We start from the raw sequence: 26802 nt of genomic DNA on the forward strand, positions 1-26802 counted from the left end.
AACTACAAACTCCAGACAACCTAGTCCTCTAAAGGTCCTGCTTCATGCTCATTATCTTCTTCTCATAGTTCAAACAACCCTGATAATATTAAGGGATGGCATTTTAAAATTATTCTCTAAAAGCCTAATGACTAGTTTGGTCTAAGACCCAGGGAGGCCACCCAAGAGGCCTCAACTCATTGCATGTGGTTAAACTGCAACCTACTCCTCAAATTCGAAAGAGAAAGCAAATGAAAAAGAAGCAAGGAAAGCTAAAAAGATTCTGCAGTTGGCTGAAAAACGATCTGCAGTTAGGCTTTGCCCCTATCCAAATCAGAGTGGGGCTGTTTCTTGAATGTCAGAACTAAAGTGTTTTCTTCTCTCACACTTTTCTTAACTGGTGCATTTCCCAATCACTTTCTTGGTGGAGTCTCTCTGCCAAAAGGACATGCCCGTCAATCCACACACACTACTTATTTGTACCTGTCTCGACGCCCTCCCCATCTCTATCTATTCCTACACCACACTATCATTAGTGCATATTTCTAAGGTTCAAAATTTTACAATATTCTTGTCCTATAAGAGCAATTTTCTGCTTAACACTACCAAATTGATCAGTCTGTGCTGTGTATATCCACCATTCCCTCAGGCCAGCCAAATCTGATTAAATGTACATTTGTCTATGCATTATTTTGTAACCGCAAGCCTTGCCTATGTTGCTTTCTGGCACATGTTAGGCAATTGTCTGTTTTTCAGTTACTACCTACTACATACCAGACAACAATATAGGCTAATCTATAGCTTTCATGTCTTTCAAAGGCCATGCCCATCAAGGCCCCTCTATACCATAACTGTACACTGTGGGTGCCTGGAAAGGATGGCTATTTCACTGGTTCACTAAGAAATCACCAGCTATTTCACTAGCTCACTGTGAATTCAGGCACCTAAAGCTGTCGTATACATGCAATTTCAGGAAGCTGTTGCAGTCAAAGTTGGGAATTGCACTGGACACAAGGCCACACTGACCTTGTTTAACTTCACATCAATATTAAAATAATGCATCACATAAAATAAAGGTATATGAAAATTCTAGTTTTCAAATCCTGACTGACCACATTTGAAACCTCATGTTTGCATAGCACACATTTTTTTCAGTACTAGATAATAGTTATTAAATGATTTAAGGTCTTATTAATACTTCCTTTCCCAGACACAGCAGGCTAGGCTAGTCAGACAAACCCCGTGCTCTCTATTAAAAACAACTAAACTTCTCAATTTAAAAAATATCGTTAAAAGTATCAGAGTTTGACAAGATAGTAAGAAGCTCTCAGAATAAAAATCTAAGGGAAACTAGGAACCCAGAGACCTAAGTAGAACACCATAGTTCCTTCTGGCCCAAAGGCATCTCTACCATGAGTTAATCTGGGTTTCTGTTTTGGCAGCCCCTGGAGGAAAGGGGGAAGAATCTAGGCCCAGTGCCCACCTGATGTGGAGGATATTATAGAAAATACCGCCACTGCGCATATTAAGCTGGGACCCCAAGATATAACATCCATAGGATGAGTGTGTGCCAGACATAAACCTCACCTCTACCCCGAATTCTGGGAAACTTCAGAGATGGTCGCCTCGGCACTAAGCAGAAGAAGGGAAAAAGGGAAAGGAAAATAACACAATGAGAAGTTGTGGTAACAGACCCACACTGTGACCATCACCAAGGTGGTTACGGTCATGGGGAGTTAGCCCAGGTGGACCTGGGAGTCATGGTAAGTCATGTGCTTGGTCTGGGGTGATCCTGGACTGGGGTATCATCCATGCCGGACAGGAGCATAAGCATAAACTCTCTGAGAGAATCATCATTTTCCTAGGCCTCAAGATTCTCCCTCCTTGATATTTCCTAAGAATAAAGAGTAGTACACAACTAAGCACACAAGGAAAAACAGGTTCCATGAATTAGAATCAGAAACACACCTACAAATATTGGAACTGTCAAATACAGACTGTAAAACAACTATATGCTTCCCTATGTAAAAAAATAAAAGACCACATAAAAAGTATCTGAAAAGAACAGGAAACTATGAAAACCAACCAAGCAGGTTTTTAAAAGATTAAATATAACTTTTATAAATAAAAATATATACTAACCAAATTAAAAACTAGAAGTACAGGATAATAAACAGAAATAGTTAAAAGGGAATTCGTAATTTGAAAGATATGTCAGATGACATCTAACATATGGCCAGAGAAACAGAAACAATGAACAACATAGAAGGAAAGTTAGAACTCATGAGGGTAGTGAGAGGATCTAAAATACATTTAACTGTAATTACAGAAGAAGAAAACAGTGAGAGCAGAGAAGAAGCAATATTTAAAGAAGTAATGACTGAGAAATCTCCAGAACTGATAAAGATAGCAATTGGGCCAGGCATGGTGGCTCACTCCTGTAATCCCAGCACTTTGGGAGGCCGAGATGGGTGGATCACGAGGTCAGGAGATCGAGACCATCCTGGCTAACACAGTGAAATCCCATCTCTACTAAAAATACAAAAAAATTAGCGGGGCATAGCAGCGGGCGCCTGTAGTCCCAGCTACTCGGGAGGCTGAGGCAGGAGAATGGCATGAACCCGGGAGGCGGAGCTTGTAGTGAGCCCAGATCGTGCCACTGCACCCCAGCCTGGGGGCAGAGTGAGACTCCGTCTCAAAAAAAAAAAAAAAAAAAAAAGTCTCTGTTGTTTAAGGTTAATAATGTCTCTAAGATTAATAACACGGAATAAAAGCCATGACAAAAGTAACAAGTCAGAAGAGGGAACATGGAAATAAAATATTCTAAACACCTTGGATTTTCTAGGAGGGTAAAAGAGGGGTCAACATTGCATTTTGATAACTTAGGTATACCCATTGTAATTTCTAGGATAACCACCAAAATAACTAAAATTGAGTATATAATTTCAAAACTAAAAGGGAAAATGGAATCAAGTCAAGAAAAGGGAGAAAAAGAAACATAAAATAGGCAAAAATAGAAAGCACAAAACAAGATGAAGCTGTAAAAGCATGTAAAAATGATTGTATTAAGCACATATGAAATAAGCTCTGGTGGGAAAAAGAACAAATGTGTCCGGACTGAATAAAACAAAATCCCACCATATGTTATCTATAAGAAACACATCTAAGCACATTCTATTTGTATTAGGTTTTTAAATAGGCAAAACTAAATTATGGTGTTTGGGAATACCTGTTAAACGGCAAGGATGTGAGTCAAACTAAGACAATGATTAGCGCAGAAGTTGGTATAGAGTATGTTTCTTGGGCGGAAAAGTAGTGTTGTGATTATCAAGGGGCCTATGGATTGGGGGGCACTAGGGAGCTGAAGAAAGTCGAAAATGTGGAGCAGAACGTTCCAGGACGATGGGAAAGCATAAGCGCAAAGGCCAAGAGGCAGGAACGAGCCCAGCAAGCAAAGAGCACCTTGACATCACTGAAGCGCAGCAAGAGGAGCTGGGAGAGATGAAGTCAGGGAGGTCCACAGCCCAGATCTGGACCATGCAGAGCCCTGCAGGTCCTGCAGGGTTCCCAGTTTAGATCTTAATCCAGAGCACAGCAGAGATGGGGAGGGCTCTCATGGAAGCACCAGGTGGGTATACCTGTGCCAGGCAAGGGTTGGGGTGATGCGTAGAAATCTCAGAGGAGAAAGGGTGCCTAAGCTAGACTTCAAAGAAATGAATAAGAATCAAACGTAGAAGAAAAGGGGGTGTGGAAGTCCCTGGGACGGAATGCACAGAGAACTTTGAGCAGTTCATTCTTACTAGAGCATGGCACGCAAGGAAGGAACTGGAGAAGAAGTATTGGTGACTTTGGTGGACTTGAGGCCACGGAGAACTAAGAGACAGGATTTTTTAAAAAACACGTTTGCAAGCTCTAGGTCTCTAATTTGGAAGCCCCAACCCATATTAAATACCTTACCTAGAACCTACATCCTGTTTTAATGTTTTATATATTAAAAAAAGTGAGGGCTGCTCTCCAGTGCACCCTCGCCAACAGCATGGGCTGCTTGACAATCACACCACCACTTTTCCTCCAAAGAAATATACACTATACCAAAGTCTTTAAAATAACTTTTACAACTTTCCCTTTAAGAATTAATATCGTAAGAAGATGGCAGAATGTGTACCACTGTCAAAGCTATATGACGGATACATGGGAATTCATTATACTATTCTCTCTCCTTTTGGGCATATCAAAATTTTCATAATAAAAATAACCAAAGGAATTGTTATTTTCTTCCTGTTCAGATTAAAACTTTATTATATTTAACCAAAGGAACTGTTATTTTGTTCCTGTTCAGATTAAAACTTTATTATATTTACATATAAATCTCTGATTTGAGTTCAGCCATGAAATCATATCCTTGTAAAAAGAGAGACATTTAATAATGTTAGGAGAAAAATTTTGAGATAATTATCAAAGGCCGAGGATTACTTTTTAAGCACCAAGAAAATTTACACCCATAGGATTTTACAATGCATCCCTTATGGTTCTTTATTTGCTATTTGGCTGTCTTCCAAGTAAAAACCTTTTTTTAAAAGCAAGAAACCTGGATCTAAAACACCTAATGAGGATATAATATGGAAAGTATAAAGAGAAAAAACTAGAAAAGAAATAAAAACATGCTGCTTTTTTTCTTTTCTCTCCTTTCTCTCTTATTTTTATACAGCTTTAGAGAACTGTCTGGTTGGCTGCAGGCATATCTGGATGTGTTTCCTGAAATTAAAAGCATAAATTAAATAAAAACGTCTAATGCATCAAATCATCTAAAACTCAAGAGAAATCCATGTGGCAGCTTAAGCATCTTCAGTATGTGGCACAGAATTTTTTTAGGAGAGAAGGGAGTTTAGAATGGAACATCATCCAATTTAACAAAAATTTACTACCTCAGCAGCTTACTGGATAATGAACTAAAAGACACAAAAGTACTTTATGAACATGGTAACGTTTTCCTTCAAGGTAATAAAATGCAAAGTAGGCTCCATAGGTTGGTTTTATATCCTCAGTATCTTCAAAAGCTACAGACTGACTGAGGGACATAAGAGACTTGTCCTCTCTCTTCCTGTAAACAATGTGAAAATGATAAAAAATAAATGTTTACTGGTTCCACAGTCTGGTCTGATAAATGCCTGCAGCTAATCTGCACCAAATATCTGAGCAAGGGCTCCAAACCTCCCAACCTTGCTTTCAACCTAGTTTCCCATTCCCATAGTGATTCATTATACTGTGAAGGTTCCACCCCACTCCTGGGCTTTTTGGACTGGGACACAGTGACTTGCGAGTGACTGCACCCTACTGGCACCTACACCTCTTATTCCCCAGAAACGACAATGTACTTGTATCCCTCACCCACACTATCTGCCACCCACGTGCAGACAGACATGCCAAACAAAGAAATTAATCAACATATCTTCAGAAAATTGTTTCACACTTTCTCCCCACTCCTCAAAATGCCAATACTTCCTCCTCCCTCTTCACTCTCCTCTGATGCCCGTTTCCTATTTCACTGGGATGATGGAGACAGCCAGAAGAGACTTACCTGACTCTACCTCCCTATGTCCCTGCCTAGACTTCCCTCCTGTTACCACAAATGAACGCTCTGTGCTCCTCTCTAAGGCAACTTCACTAGACACTAAGTACCGTTCCTGGCATTGAGTCATCACCCAGTAAATATCCATGGTTTCCTAAATGAAGGTGAACTGAGTCTTAATGGAGGAGCAGGTATTTGTCACAGCAGGGGAAGGGCATCCTAGGTTGGGGCAGGTGGGCAGAACTTGAGCAAAGGCCAACGGGTGGGAAGAAGCATGGCACCCTCACCTGATAGCACAAGCCAGAGAGAAACGGATTGTTAAAATTCTCATAAAATTCTTAGGAAAAGAATAAAAACTTGTTCAAGAAGGGAGTCCATACAGAGAAGGCCCTTCTTTGCTTCAGAGGCAATCACAGTGCTACTATAGTGCTATCATTAGTATACTAGCTAACATTTATTATGCGCTTACAAGGTGATATGGTTTGGTTCTGTGTCCCCATCCAAATCCCATCTCGAAATATAATCCCCACATGTTAAGGGAGGAACCTGGTGGGAGATGATTGGATCATGGTGGCAGTTTCTTGATAGTGAGTGAGTTCTCACGAAAGCTGATAGTTTTATAGAGAGTGAGGAAGTGCCACTTCCTCACTCTCACTCTCCCCTGTCACCATGTAAGACGTGCCTGCCTTGCTTCCCCTTGCCTTCTGCCATGATTGTAAGTTTCCTAAGGCCTCCCTAGCCATGAGAAACTGTAAGTCAATTAAACCTCCTTTCTTTATGAATTATCTAGTCTCTGGTAGTACCTTTAAAGCAGTCTGGAAACGGACGAATACATAAGGCACCAGTGCTCTGTGTTTTGTAATGGCCCCATTTTAAATTCAAGGTACTCTTTTGAGTTTCAAGAAGGTTAAGTTTCAAGAAATCGAGGCTGAGGAAGCTGGTCAGTGCTAGAGACAGGCAGGTAGCGCTGGCAGTCAGAGCTGTCCTCTTGGCCTAAGATAGAAACCTTCCAGTTCTACTACAAGGACCTCACCCTACTGTTTACACAAGTAAGGAACCATGGTTTCAAATTACATGCCACTTTAAAAGTCAGAAAGCCAGAAAATCATGTTCTCAACAAGAAGCTTTTCTTTGAAGAAGGAAAAGAAGAAGAAAATAAAACTATGAGCTTTAACTCCTCCAACAAAAATCATCATATCAAATCTGCCAAATAATTTTACCTTCAAACATTTGGGGATTTAATAGAAACAAAGCCCAGATAAAAGGCGCATGGTACTAATGTATACCCAAAAGTATTAAGCAAGCTTAGAATGATATTATTTGATTAGGTAGGTGAATTCAATTCATTTTGGCAGCCCTTAGTACTAATTGAATTGATCAAAATTAATTAGTTTTCTTGAGCTCTGACTACGTGTTTGGCAATATTGTAGGTGCTTTATATGAATCATTTTATTTAATCACTATATTAAATAACAACTTTATCAGGTTTTTAAGGTTATTGCCTTGTTTTATGGATAACGAAATGGAGGATTGTTTGTTCATCCTAAGGATGATGATAAAATAAAGAGATATTACCATTTATGTATCAAGGGAAGAGATCCTGTTTTTTTCATCTAGCAGCAAATACAGAACCCAGCAGATAGTAAATGCTTTACAAAAAACAAAAACAAAAACAAACAAACAAAAAAACAAAGCTTATTGAGCCACGTAAGTATTGGAAAGAAACAGAAAGGACAACTTAACTGTCATGGAGTAAGAGAAGCTTTTAGGTTTTAACACACCAAAGATTTAGCCAGGATTCATGTAAATGCTTCATAGTTCCAGATAAGACAATATTTTATTTTTAAATCAATCCAATGGAAATGATGCACACAAGTTCAAGTCTTATTTCAGAACTGGAATCAATAAGAACTGAAATCAGTTCAAGTTGGACACACTTCCCTGACTAAAATGGGAGAGAAAACAGTAGGGCAGTATTACCTCAATGAATAATGGAAGGGAAATACGAGTGTCCACTGAAAAGTACATCTAAAGGACAATTTTAGAAGAAATTCTGCATTTGGCTTCTTCTGGAGATCTGTTTGGGCCTATCAACGAGAGATACAGGTGCAGTTTTAATCCCTTCCTACCTTCTCATAAAATACTACATGGCCTACATTCCTCAAACACTGAGAATGTCTCACTCAGTTTCCATTTTTCTGCAAACCATATCCCAGGCTTCAGATCACTTAATGGGACCTCATACAAGCCAAAACCACTCCTACTATTCAGGCCTGCTCCAACCCCTCACCTACTCCTGCTCCACCCCCAGTCACCCACAGAAAAGGAAAGGAGAACTGAGAGAAAGTTCCATGACAGATCTGCATGAAAGCTGGGTTCCACTGACAAGGAGCACCGAAGGTCCTAAATAAAGCATTTCCAATCTCAGTGACTCCCTGGCACCTAGAACAATGATAAACACGGTGAGGCTTAATGGTATATGTGCCAAAGTTGGAATGTCTGGCAGAATCCTACTACAGGATGGTCACTTGTTGTTCCATGGGTGTCACTAGATAAATACTTTTCCTTTGAAAAATAAAAATAATATAAACTGTGATATAACCCACTTAGCCTATATACTTCAGTAGTAATTCTGTCCCCCAAATCTATCACAAAATTTATTCACAAGAAGCTCTCTACATTGACCAGTTCTTAGATTTGTTGATTTCAAATCTGGTTTGCTACCCAACAAGTACTCACTCATTTGCAATATGATGACTTAGCCCTGTCCCCAGGGAGAACTAGATGCTCCTGTTGCTGTCTGTCTGCTAAATTATTGTGCCTGATTCCCCTTTAAACTCTGAGCACCAGAAAACAGTGATTTTATCCCTTTTTCCCCCACAGGTTATTGGAGTACAGGTGGTGTTTGGGTACATGACTATGTTCTTTAGTGGTGATCTGTGAGATTTTGGGGCTCCAGTTACTCCTTTTTTTTTTCTCCGTTTGGTCCATGTAACCATCCTTGAAAATTCAGCAGTATCACCTCCTCCAGAAACCCCTTCCTGCCTCCTCCTTCCCCTTTTCAGTCTTCCCTAGGACTATTTGAAAGAATGAACTCAAGTTTTCTCTAATTACAGTCAGGCCTCTAGTCCCTAGAGATTCACTCCAATCCCTGAAGTTCAGTTAATTGACTCATTCACTGGACATTTCTGGGGGCCTTACAAAGCACCAGACATTGTGCTGAGTGGTGGGGGTGAAAAGATAAATAAGACACAATCCCAGAACTCAAGGTATTGATGGCCAAACAGCAGAGATAGATGCAAACAGTGAACACGGCAAGTCTCCAAGTGCTCTAGTAGAGAACAACTAAAAGTGCAATATGGGCGGCAAGGCGAAAGCAACCAATTTAACTCCAGCCCTTCATAAGTTGGAGGTGGAAAGGAAAGAGAAAGGAGGCTGTCATGTGCAAATAAAAGACCAAACTGCCCCCTTTCCATGTTTGCTATGCAGGCAGTAAAATAATGTAATATTACTGAATTTCTCTAACATTGTGCTTCAGCTGGGTACAAATCCCAACTCTGATGCTTAGTAGCTGTGTGGTGTTGGGTCAGTTATTCCACCTCTCTTTACTTCTCTTTATTCATGGGTGAGAACTTTTAATATCTAACATATTACAAAGGATTGTTGTTTAAATGTAAAGGCTCCATCACAGCATCTGAACTGTATAAATACCTCAAGAAATACCTCTTTCCCCTCTCTTGTCAGGGTCTAAGTCTCCTGCCAGCACTAATGCCCACTACATCTACAAGAAAACCTACTATATACTAACATGTAAGCTGAAAATATGCAATTTTATTACAACTGTGGCTAAAGGCAGTACAGGAGTTAGAGAACTTTGCAGAATTAAGGAATATGGCCAAGACTTGGGCCTCTAATGCCAATTCTGCTGTTAACCTTGGCCGGTGCACCAAGTGTTTAATGCTGCAACATTCCCTCACTCACAGTATATCTTCCATGGAACAGTACACCAGCTTTTCTACACAGTTGAACCTTAAAAGCAGTAAACAGCCTCCCTTGTCCACTGCTAGGACACTGTAAAGGGCCAATATAAGAAATAGTGCCCAAATCTATAGTAATCTGCCAGCAGCTCACCTTGCAGTCAATAATAACTGAATTGTAAATTTAAAAATAATTAAAAGAGTATAATTGGATTGTTTGTAACACAAAGGATAAATGCTTGAGGTGATGGATACCCCATTTACTCTGTGATGTGATTATTACATGTTGCATGCCTATGTCAAAATATCTCACATACCCCTAAATACATACCCCAAAATATCTCACATACCCCATAAATACATACCCCAAAATATCTCACATACCCCATAAATACATATATCCATTTATGTACCTACAAAAATTTTAAAAATCAAATAGAATAAAAGTAGTTGGCTCCAATTGCTTTTAGTTAAGTTTCCTATCATGGGTAGGGCTTATCATGAATTTGGATGTGGGAAGGCCTATAAATAAACCTCACAAACCTAATTCCAATAGTCATTTGGAATCTGCTCAAATCATTCCAACTTGAGAAGCAGCTTGATACCCTGTTACTTAGCCCAAATGCCCATCCTCAACCACCACCATCTTATGCACAAAATCCTTCACCCTTACATTCCTAGGTGTTATATTCAAATATCAGAAGCCATGTGCAATGTGCCAACTTTTAGGACAAACAGACAAATTAGTAATGGTTTAAGATTCTTTTAATCCTTGCCATGATGTGGTTACCATGAGCTAATAACCGCAAGGTGAATAGCCAGGAGGAAATCAAACACTCCGGCTCCAAGCAGAAGGCACCTACCCCTATGACAATGGGAAGTGACTGCAAAGGAGGGAGGAAGGAAGCATGAAAGAGAAGGAGAGCAAGAGAGGGCAAGCCAGACGGGATTCCCAAGAGGAAGCAACACAGTGCTTCTTTTTCGACAATCTAAAATGTCATTCTCTTGATAGCAAAGTAAGATACAAGGCCCAGAATAACCCATAACTGGAGCCATAAGGAAGGGGCCCTAGAAGGGAACCACTTTGCTTGAGTATTACAACTGATGGCTCCCTGTAAGGTATTAAATAACTTCACCAATGCGCAGAATCAATTGTCCCTGTGAGTTCTGCAAGGTCAGAAATTGTTGCTTACTCAACTTTGCAACTACATTTGAAAGGGAACCAAGCACTGAGAGATGCACATTAGACAAACACCCCCTCACTTAATCCCAAATGGCTTTATAAATAGTAGCTATTATTCTCTTTTCACAGAAGAAAAATCTGGGGCTTGGCAACATTAAAGGACTTGCTGGGGGTAACAGAGCTTGAGCCAGACCATGAACCAGGTAGATTCGATTCCCACCCTCAGATTTCTTCAAGATCAGTTGCCTCTTGTACTTCTCCTGCACACAGGAGGTAACCAATAAATATTACATTTAAGAGCAAGCTCCTGTACCCAGAAGTCACGCTGACCTCCTAAGGCTGATCAGAGTGTCCAGGCTCCAGCAGAGGTGGCTTTACTAAAGCCAGCACCACAGAGGACCAGGCTTTGTTCCTCTATCCCTCCTGGTAGAGGCAAGCTGTGTCCTCTTCAGAATCACCTGGGTAAATTTAAAATCTCTGAAGTTAAAAGACATTCACTGTGTATTCTGACATTTCTCATGTGGTGCCTCAAAAGCCTTGGCTTCTGGAGGCACAGGGGGCATCACCCCCTAATGAAGTAGGACACCTTTCTTCATCTACTTCTGTCACATTGCTACACAACAGCAAGCCAAAGGTGCCGAGGCTCTGCACTCGCGATGGTGTTTCATCTTTTTCTTGTGCGTGAGTAATGCGCAAGTTGATAGTCCTGTGAATCCACGTGGATTCTGCCTCCTTGGGGTTCCACAGAATGAAAGAGCTTCATCCTAAATGGAGAATCTGCTCTCCTTGTATCTTCTTGGATCTCTTCTCCTCAAAATGATGACATCAGAGCCACCTCTCTTAGGTAGCATGCTCGTGGCTCTGAGGAAGCCATGTGGCCAGGGCATGGCCGTGACAGACTAATAGCTGTTTGCTGCGGCTCCTGGTACCCCAACTTGAGTAACAACAGAAACCGACAACCTTCAGGCAGCTGAGACTCACTACCCCCATACCATGTGCAAGACACATTTCTAAACACTTCATTTATATATATTAATTCATCCAGTATTTACAACACCCCTATGAAAAAGACACTATTAATGTGCCCATTTTACGAACAGGTTGGCCAGCAACCCTCCCAAATACCCCAGAGGTGTTTATCAGAAAGAAGACTCAAATGTAGACTCCCAAGCTCCACAGCCCACTGCCTTCACCACACACTGACCCACTGGTCCTGCTACCAGGCTTGTGGTAAAAGCGAGAATGTCTTCTAATGTGAGCCTAACACGGATTTCATATTTGGTTATATCTGATTTTGTCTGCCAGAAACACTAGGTGAACACAGAAAACTGAACCAGGCTGAACTGAATGGCCTAGGAGCATATATGCACACACACATGTGCGCACACACACACACTTTCTTCAAATATGTCCAAGCTACCTTAGTCACACCAGCTATGAGCCACACCCATCTGGTATTGCAACTTTCCCTCTGATTTCAGGTCTTCCTCCTTCCAGCACTTCACAATAACTTACTGCCACCCTTCTGACATTGCTATGGACTGAATTGTGTGCCCCCAGAATACATACGTTGAAGCCCTACCTCCCAATGTGACTGTCTTGGGAGATGAGGCTGTTAATAAGGTAATTCAGGTTAAATCAGGTCATAAGGGTAGGACTCTATTCCAGTATGATTGGTGTCCTTATAAGAAGAGGAAGAGACACCAGGGATGCACACACACAGGGAAAGAAGCCCCTGGAAAAACCAAACCTATGTCACCTGGGACTTTCAGCCTCCAGAACTGTGAGAAAATACATTTCTGTTAAGCCACACAGTCTGCGGTATTTTGTTATGACAGTCTGAGATAACACAGCAACAGCCACTACAAGCAAATGTTAGGTCTATTTCAAGGTCAAGTGCCATATTTATTGTAGTAGCTATGTATTTCTTAATCATTTAATGTGTATAAAACTGCTCCTGTTTTTATTAGGTTCCTAGCTTATTTTCAAAGTGTCACTGATGAAATTTCCCAGTGTTGTGTCCCTAACCCATTCTTCTCACAAACCCTAAGTTATTTTGTTTTATTGTGCGATTTTGCATGGTGTGGCCATTTTTAGGAATGCATATGTCATATGACAGCACAAGTGACTATACTACTGCCCACAGGTCAATGACTTACAGATCCTGAAGATGAAGCATAAAACATAACCTTTCTACAGTCGTCTTCAGGCACTCTGATGAGACTGGTTCTATTAAAAAACATTTCAAAAAGGGCAGGTGCCAAGTACAGACACACATGATGTATAAACATTGGTGTGGGTACATGTATAAAATATGACACTGTATAAGCAGTAAATGAAAAAGGATTTATTTCTGGATGGTATGCTTTGAAGTCTTTCCCCCTACAGTTTTGTATGAACATTATGTAGACTTTTATAAATCCTCTACAATCAAAATCAATTATAAGGATTTGCATGATTCTGCTCTAAATCAGAAACAAATAACAACTTTTAAAATACATTACACAACAACAAAAAATAGTACATAGGTTCAAAAAATAATAGGGTTAAATAATAACATGAGGCCTTAATAAATCCAGTTATTCCTCTGCATTCTGTCCTCTTTATTACCATCCAATTCCATGTTGAACAAAAATTATTGAAAAAAATATTATTTTAAAGGCCTTTAGAAATTTAGGCCTTAAATAAAAACTGACCACTCAAATGTAGGCAGAGCACAGCAGTAGTTAATATGCAGCCAGCCTGACCAAGGTATGGCCTGTCTTATATTTTTAGCAAAAATCTTTTTTCCTTAATTAGCCAACACACATGCATTAGAGGCCTAGCCATATGCCATCAAGGAATGTGTGAGGCTTGTTCTAAATGGAAAACCTGAGTTCACCGGCCACAGATGGTAGGTCTAGAATAGAACAAGGGGAGCAAGGTTTCAAAGGCTTATTCGAGGCAAAAGAGCAGACTGTCCATAGTACAGTTCATCGATCTTCAGAATTTCTGTAATGAAAGCAATACTGCCTTGAGGATACTAACAGATTTGAAGAGTGCCTGGCTAGGCTAAATGAAACTGCACTCCATCAAGGCACCATATCCCAGGAATACTGGAGATAGGCATACCAATTACAGAACTATTCAAATTTTTCTATTAAATGGCAAAACTCTGAAAAATAGATGACTGTGCCTAGCACTAGGAGACTATATTCTCTTCCTCGAAACTCTGAAAGAACTACAAATAGTATTATAACCCTAAAGCAGGGTTCTGCAAACTATGGCTAGAGGACCAAATCCAGCCTGCCATCTGTTTTTGTATGGCCCATGGGTTAAGAATAGCTTTTATTTTTTGTAATGTATTTTTTAAAGAATAATACTTTACGACACATGAAAATGACATGTTCAAATTTCAGTATCCATAAATACACTTTCACTGGAACACAGCCATGCATATTTGCATCGTCTCTGGCTGCTTTTATGCTGCAGCAGAATTGTAATTACAACAAGGTCCATATGATCTAAAATATTTATTTTGGGGCCATTTATAAGAAAAGTTTGCTGACCTCTGTCCCAAAGCTAAAACTGACCTGAATACAACCTGCAGATATAAAACTGTTTAAGGTAATAGTCTTGCACACCAAGACATTCACTGAGCAATAACTAGGACTATAACAATGTACTTTGGATGACAGAAGTTGCTCTCCAAACCAGGGACTGTTTTGTATTAATGGAAAATAACCACAACTATCACCGTAACATAAACAAAACAGCTCAACCCTGTACTTTTCAACAACTAGAGACTGTCCACCAATTTTATGATTTTTTTCCCAGACTTATAATCAGCATCTACACATTGCTGATCATGTATCCTAGTACTGAAAAAACAAAAGATGCCGTTTCTCTAGAAGATAATAGCTTCTTATTTCCCCCTTCAAAAACTGCATTCATTATGAGGAGAATTTTGGCAGTAAATTTTGTAATTGACGCTCCTGTCATGGTCTAAGAGAGAAAATAATCAAAATTGAATTTTCTCTCTGGCAAAACTTTGTCCATCGCCGGAGTATGAAATATACGGAAATGGTTTACAAATACTCAGGGTTTTATTTTTATTTTTTTTTGCAAGTAGGCGGCTGTTTATGAAAACATGTTGAACATATCCCCCATACTATTTCCTCAGATAAAAGACTAATCTGAAATAAAGGAATATGAGAGACTCAACTACTTGTTTCCTATACGACCTCACTTCCCTTCCCCTGTCATCAATTATTAGGCTCCACTTTCTATGACGGTCACAAGATAGCCCTGATAATTTATAAACAGCTGTAAAAACTGCTATTTAGATTCAAGGTGACCAAGTTAGAAGCATGTAGGCAACTGGTTAACCCATTCATTTTTCAATGATGAATTAGCTCACATTCAATGGAATCACAAACTAAGAAAAATCACAGGGCTTCTTTTGCAGAAATAGTCACAACTTCCAAAGGATCCCAGGTTTTGATGAGTCTGCTGCCACTATACAGAAGCATACAAATATGGAAGCATTGGGGGATAGTTTTAATCAGTATCAATTCTAAAATGGAATTCCTAAAGAAAAGGGAATCTTGAGCTGTCATCTTACTCAACAAACTCCGTAACTTCAGCAGCATATGGAGTAAGCTCCAATTCAAATCACTGAGTATTAGTGTGAATATTCCTTGCCATAGATTTTCAGATTACATACGGGAGATTCATCTTTCCAATCTTTGAGACTGCTTAAATAAAAGCCCTATATTATATGTCCTCCCAGACCTGTGCTATGAAATGTACTGCACGATACTCAAAAATGATGAGCACAGGTAGGGTCCAAATGAAAGGAATGCCATTCATTCTGACATCTTATCTCTGCTTCTTCCTGTAATATCCAGCAAATATTTTAACAAATTATTTATTTTATATTATCCTGAGTGATAAAAACCCACCACTTGGATGCAATTGTCAGAGAAGGATGATACAGCTTCACCAGCCCAAAGGCATAATCCCAACCGGCACCTGCTTCCATTAGGAACCAGTTGCTTCTAAAACGTCTCACATGACATCTCATTTTTATAAATTCTTCACTCTCTCTTAAAATTCTCTATTTAAATTGCCAATAAGAATTTCAACACTTTTGCAAGAAGTATTTGTCAAAACTCACATGACTGTGAATGATTGACATAAAGCAAGAGAAAAAAAAATCACGTCAATGTATTAGCATTTTACTCACTAAACAGCTCCTACTCAGTCCATCTACATGTAATGGATGTGCCAGAAATTGGACATGCCTGCAGATGCTTACAAGCACTGTTTGGCTTGCATGTTGGTGCTATTCTACACTACTGAAAGATGAAATACAATTATCCTGAAGGAATTCTATATTTTGGAAAATAGAAACTTATATAACAGAAAAATTATAGATTCTTTACATTTTGACCCTCAGGTGACAAGCTCCAAATTTGTGTTGTTTTCTCATTTGGTTTTTAGTATTTCTGAGCAGCAATTATCTTTCTTCTTAACCAGGGATGTGTGTTATAAGCACTTGGGGCATTTTTTTCCATGATATACATGTTCAGATTGTACCTGAGTCATCATCCTGACACCCTGGGATGGGGCTCGGGCATGTGTATTTTGAAAACATCACTAGGTGATCGTGAAATGCATCCTTAGTTAAGAACAACTATTCTAGATATTTTTTTTATATAGGTAAGTAAGTATGAGACACACATTTGCATACACAGACCACTATAATTCTACTTTATTCCTCATGGTGTTCTCTAAATGTTCTCCTTTGCCATTCCATTCTTTCCTCTGAATTTCTGTCTTTAAAATTGTCATGGAACTTTCCATAGTCAGGTGATTTTCCTAGACAAATTTTATGCTAAGGCAGTATACATTAGGTACTCATTTATAGGAGCAAAGTGACAAATGAGGTCAGCAACTCTTTCCAAAACAATGCCATTGTAACACACAGTCATAACAAATTATTTATTTGGCAGAGTCTGTCTGTTGGGGTAAAGACTGAGAGGAATGAAAGAATAAGATGTGACCCTGTGGTCTTCAAGCAACACAGAACTGGAACTGAAATAGTTACACAAGTTAAGTAACCACATAAGGCAGTATGTGATTCAGGGTTAAATTCCTAGTACTCTAAGGATGTAGGGGAAGCTGTGCTCACTCCAGTCCCAATAGTCAGGCCACCCTTCACAGAGGGCCTGGGATTTGAAGAATGGTGAGGGGATAAGTGGGTGAGGCAGAGGAAGTTCCTGGCCTGGAACACCATATACAAGGCAGGAAGGAAAAAGGCACAGACAGTGAAAACACAACCCTCTAGAAGGAAGATGTCATTTGGGTGACAGACATTAAACAAGCAAAAGATAGACTCTAGTTATCAGGCCCAGGGACCTAATATTTATCCTATAGTTGTCTTAAAATCATCAAAGTTTTAAAGCATCAGAACATACGGATAGTAGTATTTTAGAAAAATAATTTGGGATTTTTTGGTAGCAAACAAAATGTCTATGTGTATGCAAGATAAAAAAAAATAAGGAGACATATGAAAGCATTCTGGGCTATAATGGTGAATTTACAAAGAATTAATAGAACTCAGTGGCTGATCGACTTGAGTTTCCAGTCCTATGACAAAACGGAAGCATAAAAACAATAGGAAAAGTAAAGTCAGGGGTGGAAGCAAATTAGAATTGCTAGCTGGAGCTGGCAGAATGATGCCTCAGAAGAAACATCTGCACTGTACACATGACTTTGGAAGAAGCTGGTGAAAGGAAATGATTTTAACACATAGAATGGAAGGTAGGGTAAGGAAAATATGAGATTGAAGACTAAATCTGGAGTGTCATTAACACATTAAAGACCACAGAGCAAACACAGAATAAATGATGCAAACAAAAGACCTTGGAAAGGCAGGAAAATCTAGTGGCAACTCAGAAACCAAGGAAGAAGAGAGTTTCAAAACAAAACTTCATCAATACTATATCACACAACAGAAAGATGAAAGGCCACTGACACTGACCCAGTTCTAATCCCAGCAAACCCCCCGTGTACCCCAACCTACAGTTGATCTTTTTCCTTTAATCTTTACTGACTATCCACATCAATCCTACAACACATAAATCTGGTTCTTTTCTTTTCTTCTTTTTTTTTTTTTTTTTTTTTTGAGATGGAGTCTCGCTCTGTTGCCCAGGCAGGAGCGCAGTGGTGCAATCGCAGCTCACTGCAAACTCCGCCTCCCAGGTTTATGCCATTCTCCTGCCTCAGCCTCCCAAGTAGCTGAGACTACAGGCGCCTGCCACCACGTCTGGCTAACTTTTTGTATTTTTAGTAGAGACAAGGTTTCACCATGTTAGCCAGGATGGTCTCAATCTCCTGACCTCGTGATCCGCCCGCCTTGGCCTCCCAAAGTGCTGGGATTACAGGTGTGAGCCACCGCACCTGGCCCCATATCTGGTTATTTTCTAATATCTATCTTCGACCTACACATACTAAGATATTATGTCTTACTTCCACAACACTATTACAAGTTGCTTGAGGGAAGAAATGATGTTATTTTATGCACCATCTCTTCCCCATCATTGTGCCTCCACATTACCATACCACTAGCAATCATTTGGAAGCATTTTTAATTGATTATAACTATGACAGTCTTATTTATTGTGGTATGCACATAATGACCTGTGGAATTCATGGAGAAGACATAGACACTGGTCTAGTGTTAGTACTTGCTACACAAAGTGTGATCTATAGACCAATGGCACCAGTATCACGTGGAAACTTGTTAAAAATGCTGCCATCCCAGACCAAGTAAATCAGATTCTGCATTTTAACATGATCCTCAGGTGACTGATGCTTATCTTAAAATCTCAAATACACTGGTATTTGAGAGAAATTGGTGTAGACTCAGCATAGTAGGGGCTGGCACCAAGTTACCAAAGAAGTTAGTCAGAGGAGGGAAAGATACGATGTTCAGCACATAGACATGTGCTGAGACCCAACTTCACCCTTGCTCGGACTTGTGGCTCAAAGACAGAGCCCAGGCCCTTTGGATATATGGCAAGGCCAAGCTGGGAAGCAATTTTGGCTTTTGACCAAGAGCCCAGATACATAAATCTTTCTCTCATAAACTGCCACTAAGTTCATTTACTGAGAGGGCTTTGCTGATTGTATCTACCAGGTTGTTTTTCACGACTTTATAAATATTCTAACCTCCTAAAGACCCTGTTCATGTTCTCCATATTTACCCATCCCTAGGAATTTGTGATATTTTTCTGCCTTCCATTCATTTCTCCTATAACATTAGGTTTCCCTCTAAGGATACAATTACTGAAATACTTTTTTGACATAATTGAAAGCCAAAGCTGAAAATGCAACTTCAACCCCAAACAGAAAGGGCCTGCAACTAAGAGAGCTACACTGAAAGCACTATTGTTTAAATGACCAGGTGTCAGGAAAAAGCTCCTGAAAGAAGAAATGGAGAAACTATTAGAAGACATAGGAACAGTAACACCCAAAAGATGGAAGACCACATAGGGTAATGACTCTCTAGGCAGCTCTTCCCTTTGTTGGGGATGTTCTCAATGTTTCAATATATTTTTCTTTTTTTCCTATAGGTAAGTGCATGAAGTATCACTACTTCAAAATATCACTGTGCTGGAAGAGCTCTCTGTGAGTCTTTTAATATTTTTAACAGCTTTATTGATACATAATTTATACACTATATAAAGTTCACATTTCAGAGATGGAAGAGACTTCCATTCCATCCCCCACTTTCAAGCAATGCTTCATTAAACTCACCCAGAAATATAATATAGCCATTTCTTAAATCTCCAGGAATATAGAAGATTGCCACAACCCTCTGATAATATATCCTAATATCTCAGTTTTTATTAGTAGGAAGAACCTAAGTTGCCTTTATTAAAATTCAAACTATCCACATCTATAAAACTAACGACTTTTAATGCTATATTTCAAAGATGACTGACTGAAAAGACCATTGTAGATCCTTTTATAATATGCTTACTTTGTAGAAACTCCATTAAGAAGTGAACTTTATTTACTGTATCCAAAGTGGAAATCACAAATTCTTACAAACTACTGCTTCCTGTGTTTTTCCTGAACTATTTTCCTATCCGACTGCAGCTTTTTAATGGCTGCTGAAGCCTGCACAGATCTATATTTTTCACCTCAGGGATGGCATGAGTACTTAGGTCTTTTCTTTCAAAAAGAGAAACAGCAGCTTACATGCTCTCACAGAACCTCGTCAGCGTGCTTGGCTTCTCCTGATTGCGTCTCTGTCGAAACCAGCGCTGAATGCTTCGAACATCCCAGTCCAGTTGCTTGGAGAGGCCTTCCAATCTCTTTTCATCAGGATGCTAGGAAACAAGGTACCAGAAAAATAATTTTCAATCCATTTTTATTTTCACCATAAACAGATCTGCCCTTGTCTATATCTGAGGGTTTTTTTCTTCCTCCTATTGTTTACTATCTGCTACTGAGATTTCTATTTACCACTGAGGACCGAGGCCTTCCACTAGCAGCATGAACAAAAATAACTACTAGGACAAAAGAAGTTACTCATGAAACAACATTTAAAAATGTGAATCTTGCTCTAATGCTTGCAGTTCTCCTCATCAGCAATGTGCTTACCGAAGGGCAACAAAGACTCAATGGAACATCCAACTAGCTGAGTCTGCCCCATCAGCCTTCAAAGGAAGGGAGTCCATTGAAGGTAACTGTAAAGAGGTGTCGTTCAAATATCTCACTCTCTCAACAACAACAACAAAAATGCTATACCCAATGATCACATATCAAGATAATGTAGTAGAGGCAAAAAGCATGGAAAAAAATCCCAAAATGGCTCACTTAAGCCTAAGGTACCATTTCTACCAAACACAGTTTATCTTTCTTCCCCTTCTCATATCCTTTGTTCCCATTTTTGACACATTCCTCTTCTTGGTCATCCCTTTGTAACTGTATCCCATATCAAGTCTTTTACTAAGACTATGCATTACTTGAAAAAAGTAAACTTGGTGAAGCGGCAAGAGATGGCCCTGAAATGATAGGCACTTGTTCAATTCCTCACTCCACTGACCTCTCTGAGCCTCATCTATAAAAAAGAAAACGTTGCTTACCAACCTAAATTATATTGCAACAAGAACGAAATATGAAACTGTATGTAAAACTCAGCAAATGTTAATTTTCCTCTTTCCCATCTGATATGGTTTTGCTATGTCCCCACCCAAATCTCATCTTGAATTCCCACGGGACCCAGCGGGGGAGGTACTGAATCATGGGGGCAGGTCTTTCCTGTGCTGTTCTTGTGATTGTGAATAAGTCTCACAAGATCTGATGGTTTTAAAAAGGGGAATTTCCCTGCACAAGTTCTCTTTTGTCTGCCACCATACGGGATGTGCCTTTCACCTTCCACCATGATTGTGAAATCTCGCCAGCCACGTGGAACTGTAAGTCCAATACATTTCCTTCTTGTTGTAAATTGTCCACTCTCAGGTATGTCTTTCTCAGCAGTGTGAAAATGGACTAATACACTAACCCTCCCCTCTCTTCAATGTGTTGGAGAATGTCTAGCCAACAATCACATGAGGGTGACATACTACACAACAATACCAAGCCATGTGAGCTCCATTCCTTTATTATATTTTTGCTTAATATTAACTACGTTTATTTAATCTTTCTTTGATTTGATACTAATGCTTTAATGCAAGTGATCAGGAAAAATAACCAAAAAAGGGATAAGGAGAAGGCACACTGACCAGCCTTCAAGTTATAAGGGTGAAACATATATATATACACACACACACAAAACCTTTCTAAAAGCAGCTCAAGCAGCTCCAGGGGTCAGTGCTACGGAGGGAATGCTTGTGCCTCCCAAAATATTGTATGTTGAAACCCCATGCCCATTGTGATGGTATTAGAAGGTGGAGCCTTTGAGAGGTGATGAGATCATGAGGGGGGAGCTCTCGGATTAGATTAGAAGTTATTAGAAGAGACACTAGAGAGCTTGCCCGTGCTTGCATGCTCTCTCTCTCAATCTGTTCCATGTGAGGATACAAGAGAAGATGGCCATGTGCCAACCAGGACGAGGACCTTTACCAGGGGCTCAGCCACATCTGCATGCTGATCTCAGACTTCTAGTCTCCAGAACTGTGAGAAATAAGTATTTGTTGTTTAAGCCACCCAGTTGATGGTATTCTGTTATAGCAATCAGAACTGACTAGAACAGACACACACCCAGAAAACATAGTAAAAATCGCTTTAGGGTACAAAATGTGCTGACCTTGTGCCTATAAATGTTATTTGCCAACTTTCGGTTAGGTATGTATTTTGAGGATTTTTGGTTTTTTGTTTTTTTGGTTTTTTAGTAGTAGTAATGACACCATCTACACTCACCTTTGATGTCTCTCTTAATCAAAAATACGGAAAGAAGAAAAATCATTGCCTACAATATACCTTGGCTACATCATTATCCTAATGGAATTCATTTTTAATTTCAATTTATTTTCTAAGTTTATTAATAAAGAAAAAATTCATACGGTGTAAAAATTTAAAATTATCCAAAGTTTCACCTTCCAACTTTGTTCTCTTTCAATTCCTATTCTCCCCTTCTTATCAGATAACCATAGTTATTATTAAATCAGTTTCTTTTTTCTTTTTGAGACAGAGTCTTGCTCTGTTGCCCAGACTGGAGTGCAGTGGTATGATCTCAGTTCACTGCAAGCTCTGCCTCCCGGGTTCACACCATTCTCCTGCCTCAGCCTCCCAAGTAGCTGGACCACAGGTGCCCACCACCAAGCCCTGCTAATTTTTTGTATTTTAGTAGAGCCGGGGTTTCACCATCTTAGCCAGGATGGTCTCGATTTCCTGACCTTGTGACCCGCCCACCTCGGCCTCCCAAAGTGCAGGGATTACAGGCACGAGCCACGGCACCCGGCCTAAATCAGCTTCTTTCCAATATTTATGCAAATATAAGCAAACTTGAATATATATTATTATATCTCCCCTTGTCACAAAAATAGTTGCATACTACAGACATTTTTCTGGGCTTTGGGTTTTTTACCTTACAAAGTATATTGAAATATTTCCTTTTCACTATATATAGAACACTCTCATTCTTTTGTAGAACTGTAGAGATATATCATAATTTACTTATCCATTCTACTATTAATGGACATTTAGTAGCTTCTGAGCTTGTTCTATAGACAATGCTACAATAAATAACCTTACCTGGGCCATTTTATACATGTTTCTCTCTGAGATAAGTTCCTGAAAGTGAAAGTTGTAGAGCAAAGGGGTCTATGCATTCGTAATTCATTTTGAAATTGAAAAGTTATTCTCACTAGTGATTTTACCAATTTATACTCTCACAAGCAAAAGTGCCCATTTTCCAAAGCCTCTTTCATAGACTATGATATCAGACATATTCATTGTCTCCAGTCTAATACATAAAACAGGATCTCAGTTTGTTTCCTTTTTAGGAGAGAAGCATTTTATCATGCGTTTCAAAAATCAACTGTATTTCTATTTTTTATGAAGAGCATATTCATGTCTATTGCCTATTTTTTCATGATTCCTTGGTATTCTCCTTGTTGATTTGTAAGGCATCTTCATTTGTTAGGGTGATTAAACCCTTCTCTGTACCAGAAGCTGCATACTTTTTTTCCAGTATGTCATTTGCATTTTAGAATTTGCTTATGATGTTTTTTGCTTGTTTTACTTCCAGAAATTTGATAAAAATATATTTGAATTTATCAGTCTTTTCTGTTACAGTTTTTACATTTGGAGTCATAATTAGCAAAGCCTCCTTCATTCCCCACGTTCAAAAGATTCTCCCAGGTTTCCTTTCAATAAATGTAAGGTTTTGATTCTTCTATTCAAATCTTTAGTACATTTGGAATACATATTGGTATTCAGTATGAGGAATGAATCTAACTTTGTTTGTTTCCAGATGGCTACTTATACACCATTCATCTTTTCCCCCATCAAAAATCCAAATCTTTTCTTCCATTGGTCTATTTATTCATGTGCCAGTACCAGTACTACAGTTAGTTTTCTCAGAAATCTTTATACATTTTCTATGTGAATTTCAGAATTAGCTTATCTATTTTCAAAATAAACAAATGGTCACACAAGGAACCCTGTTAGTATTTTCAATAAGATCATACTGTTTCAATAAGATCATAATATAGGGTGAATTCACATCTTTATTTGTCTTTTGTGTCCTTCCAGAGTGTTTGAAAATTTTCCTCATCCAGGTCTTGCACATACCTTGCTATGTTTATTCCTAGCTATATTACTCTTTTAGGTTTCTACTGAGAATAAGGTATTTTCTTAATCTTTTTTTATTTATTTTATTTTTTGAGATAGGGTCTAACTCTCTTGCCCAGGTTGGGGTGCTGTGGCGCCATCACGGCTCACTGCAGCCAGGATATCCCCATGCTCAGGTGATCCTCCCACCTTAGCCTTCCAGGTAGCTGGAACTACAGGTGTGCACCAATACGCCTATTTTTATGTTTATTTTTTGTAGAGACAAGGTTTCACCATGTTGCCCGGGCTGGTCTCAAACTCCTCGGCTCAAGCAGTCTTCCCACCTCAGTCTCCGAAAGTGCTGAGATAACAGGTGTGAACCACCATACCCAACCTCTTAGATCTTTTAATGCTTATTGTTTGCTTTTATATATATACATAGCAAGATTATAAGAAGACTCAATAAATACTTCTTTATGTATGAATAATTCTTCACAATAGCAATAGTTTTGTCAACTACTTTCCAATTTTTATGACTTTATTTTCTTTCTCTTACTTGCTAGTTCAATGTAAAATTTGGCACAATATAGAAATATAGACATAGAAAATAAGGGGCCAGGTTTGGGACTATGATACAAATATATTTGTCATGTAGCAGAAACCACCTATCCCCACTTAGACAATTTATTTTAATCAAAAAGATGTCAGGTTTCAGCATCCATGGAGTGTGATGTATTCTTCTTGTTAGATTTACTCATAAAATGAATTATATAGATTTTTATATCAAATTATAAATAATTCTTTTAATGTGTTACTAGGTTCAGTTCACTAATTTTTTATTTAGGATTTCCTTATCAATATTAATAATAAAATTTGGTCTCTAGTCTTGCTTTTGTTTTTTAGTGAAATTTTTGTCAGGCATTGATGTTAATGTCTTATTGTTATATTAAAAGAGAGCTGGATGGCTTTCTCAATTTTCTATGATACAGTTTAAGAGAATTATCTCCTGTTAAGGGTATGTCAGAATTTTTTGTGAGATGGACATATTGATTCGCTTGACTACAGTAACCATGTCACCACATGTAAGTATACTGAAACATTATATTGCACATCTTAAATATTCACAATAAACAAGGAGACAGAGCACATATAATTTTTGATATTATAGGTATGAGTTTAGGCCTTCACATCTTTAAAATGCTAATCACCTGAGCAAAGGAAATAAAATATACCTACATGTTCAATAAATGCTTTGGGTTAATGAAAAATAAAATCTTTCGTGAGAGCATCTGAGCCTGGTACTTTTTTGTAGTTTAGTTCCTTTAATTTGATCTTTACATACACACACACACACACACACACGCACGCGTGCACACACACACCACACACACACAGAGACAGAGTAAATTATATTGCTAGAATAAATTTTGTATTCAAGTTTTTCTATTACATTTGCCCCATTCTCTTAATTCTCCTGTTTCTGTGGTTATCGACCTTAACATTTTTGGGCATGCTTTTTTTCTTAGTCGAGTTAGTGGCCTTTTGGTAAAACAAAAATAAATAAAGGATTTGGGGATTTGTTGTTTAAATTCTATAGTTTTGCTAACTCATTGATTTTAGTGTTATCATTATTACTTTCTTCCTTCTGCTTATCTCCATTCATTTTGTTGTTCTTGTTCTAATGTTTAACCAAGTGGCTATTTTTTTCATATCTGTATGAGTTTTCAATGAGCACTGCTGCAGCATAGCACATAAAGGCAGTCAGTGCTTTCATTACCAATGTTTTCTAAATATTCTGAAATTTCAATTTTACCCAAGAGTTAATAAGACAGTATTTATAAATTTTTAGGATGAAGAGGTTTTCTTTTCTGATTTTTGTTTTCTAATTTCTAGTATTAAATCAGGCCTAATTTTTTAAAATCATAGTTTTTTAAACATAACACAGCATCAATTCTATAAGTATTTAATAGCTACTTGAACAGAAAGTACAGTCTCTACATTCAGAATACAGGATTGTAAATGTACCCCCTTAGATCTTCCGAATTATGCTCCTTAGAATTTCTACATTCTGGCCGGGCGCGGTGGCTCAAGCCTGTAATCCCAGCACTTTGGGAGGCCGAGACGGGCGGATCACGAGGTCAGGAGTTCGAGACCATCCTGGCTAACACGGTAAAACCCCGTCTCTACTAAAAAATACAAAAAGCTAGCCGGGCGAGGTGGCGGGCGCCTGTAGTCCCAGCTACTCGGGAGGCTGAGGCAGGAGAATGGCGTGAACCCGGGAGGCGGAGCTTGCAGTGAGCTGAGATCCGGCCACTGCAGTCCAGCCTGGGTGACAGAGCGAGACTCCATCTCAAAAAAAAAAAAAAAAAAAGAATTTCTACATTCTATTTTATATTTTCTCACTGACTCTATCATGCCTCAGAGGTAAATCAGATTTTCTTTCTGTTGTGTTTCTATCTTTTCTTCAATTCCTTTTTATGAATATATAGACACACTAATATTTAATACATATATGATTCATAATTTTTATCTTCACCATGAATTGTAACCTCTGACAACAAAAAGCCAATTCTTCCTTTCGTTGAATGCTTTTAGAAATTCTACTTTGTTATTTATATGTGCCTGGATACCCTCACCTATGCTCTTCTTTTCAACATTTGTTACTACTTTGTCTTAAGGTGCCCCTCACATATATACTTTTTTTTCCTGACTGCATTGTCTTTCTACGGCTGCTGTAACAAAGCTCCCTAAACAACAGAAGTGTATAGTCTCCTGGTTCCGGAAGCTGTTAAGTCCCGGATGAGGTGTTGAATGGTTTGCTC

The 26802-nt window shown here is 38.8% G+C and overlaps 1 protein-coding gene across 2 annotated transcripts in view; it reads right to left on the reverse strand.

The window, feature by feature from the left end:
- Positions 1 to 26802, reverse strand: part of CERS6 (ceramide synthase 6) — a 324127-nt gene that overhangs the window by 189989 nt on the left and 107336 nt on the right. For both annotated transcript variants that reach the window (XM_010354405.2, XM_010354406.2), the window contains exon 3: positions 19961 to 20091. In XM_010354405.2, the coding sequence (XP_010352707.1) occupies positions 19961 to 20091 (131 nt within the window). The remainder of the gene's footprint in view (positions 1 to 19960; positions 20092 to 26802) is intronic.

Source organism: Rhinopithecus roxellana, chromosome 14, assembly GCF_007565055.1.
Source record: "Rhinopithecus roxellana isolate Shanxi Qingling chromosome 14, ASM756505v1, whole genome shotgun sequence".
In the NCBI taxonomy this organism is placed as follows: Eukaryota; Metazoa; Chordata; class Mammalia; order Primates; family Cercopithecidae; genus Rhinopithecus; species Rhinopithecus roxellana.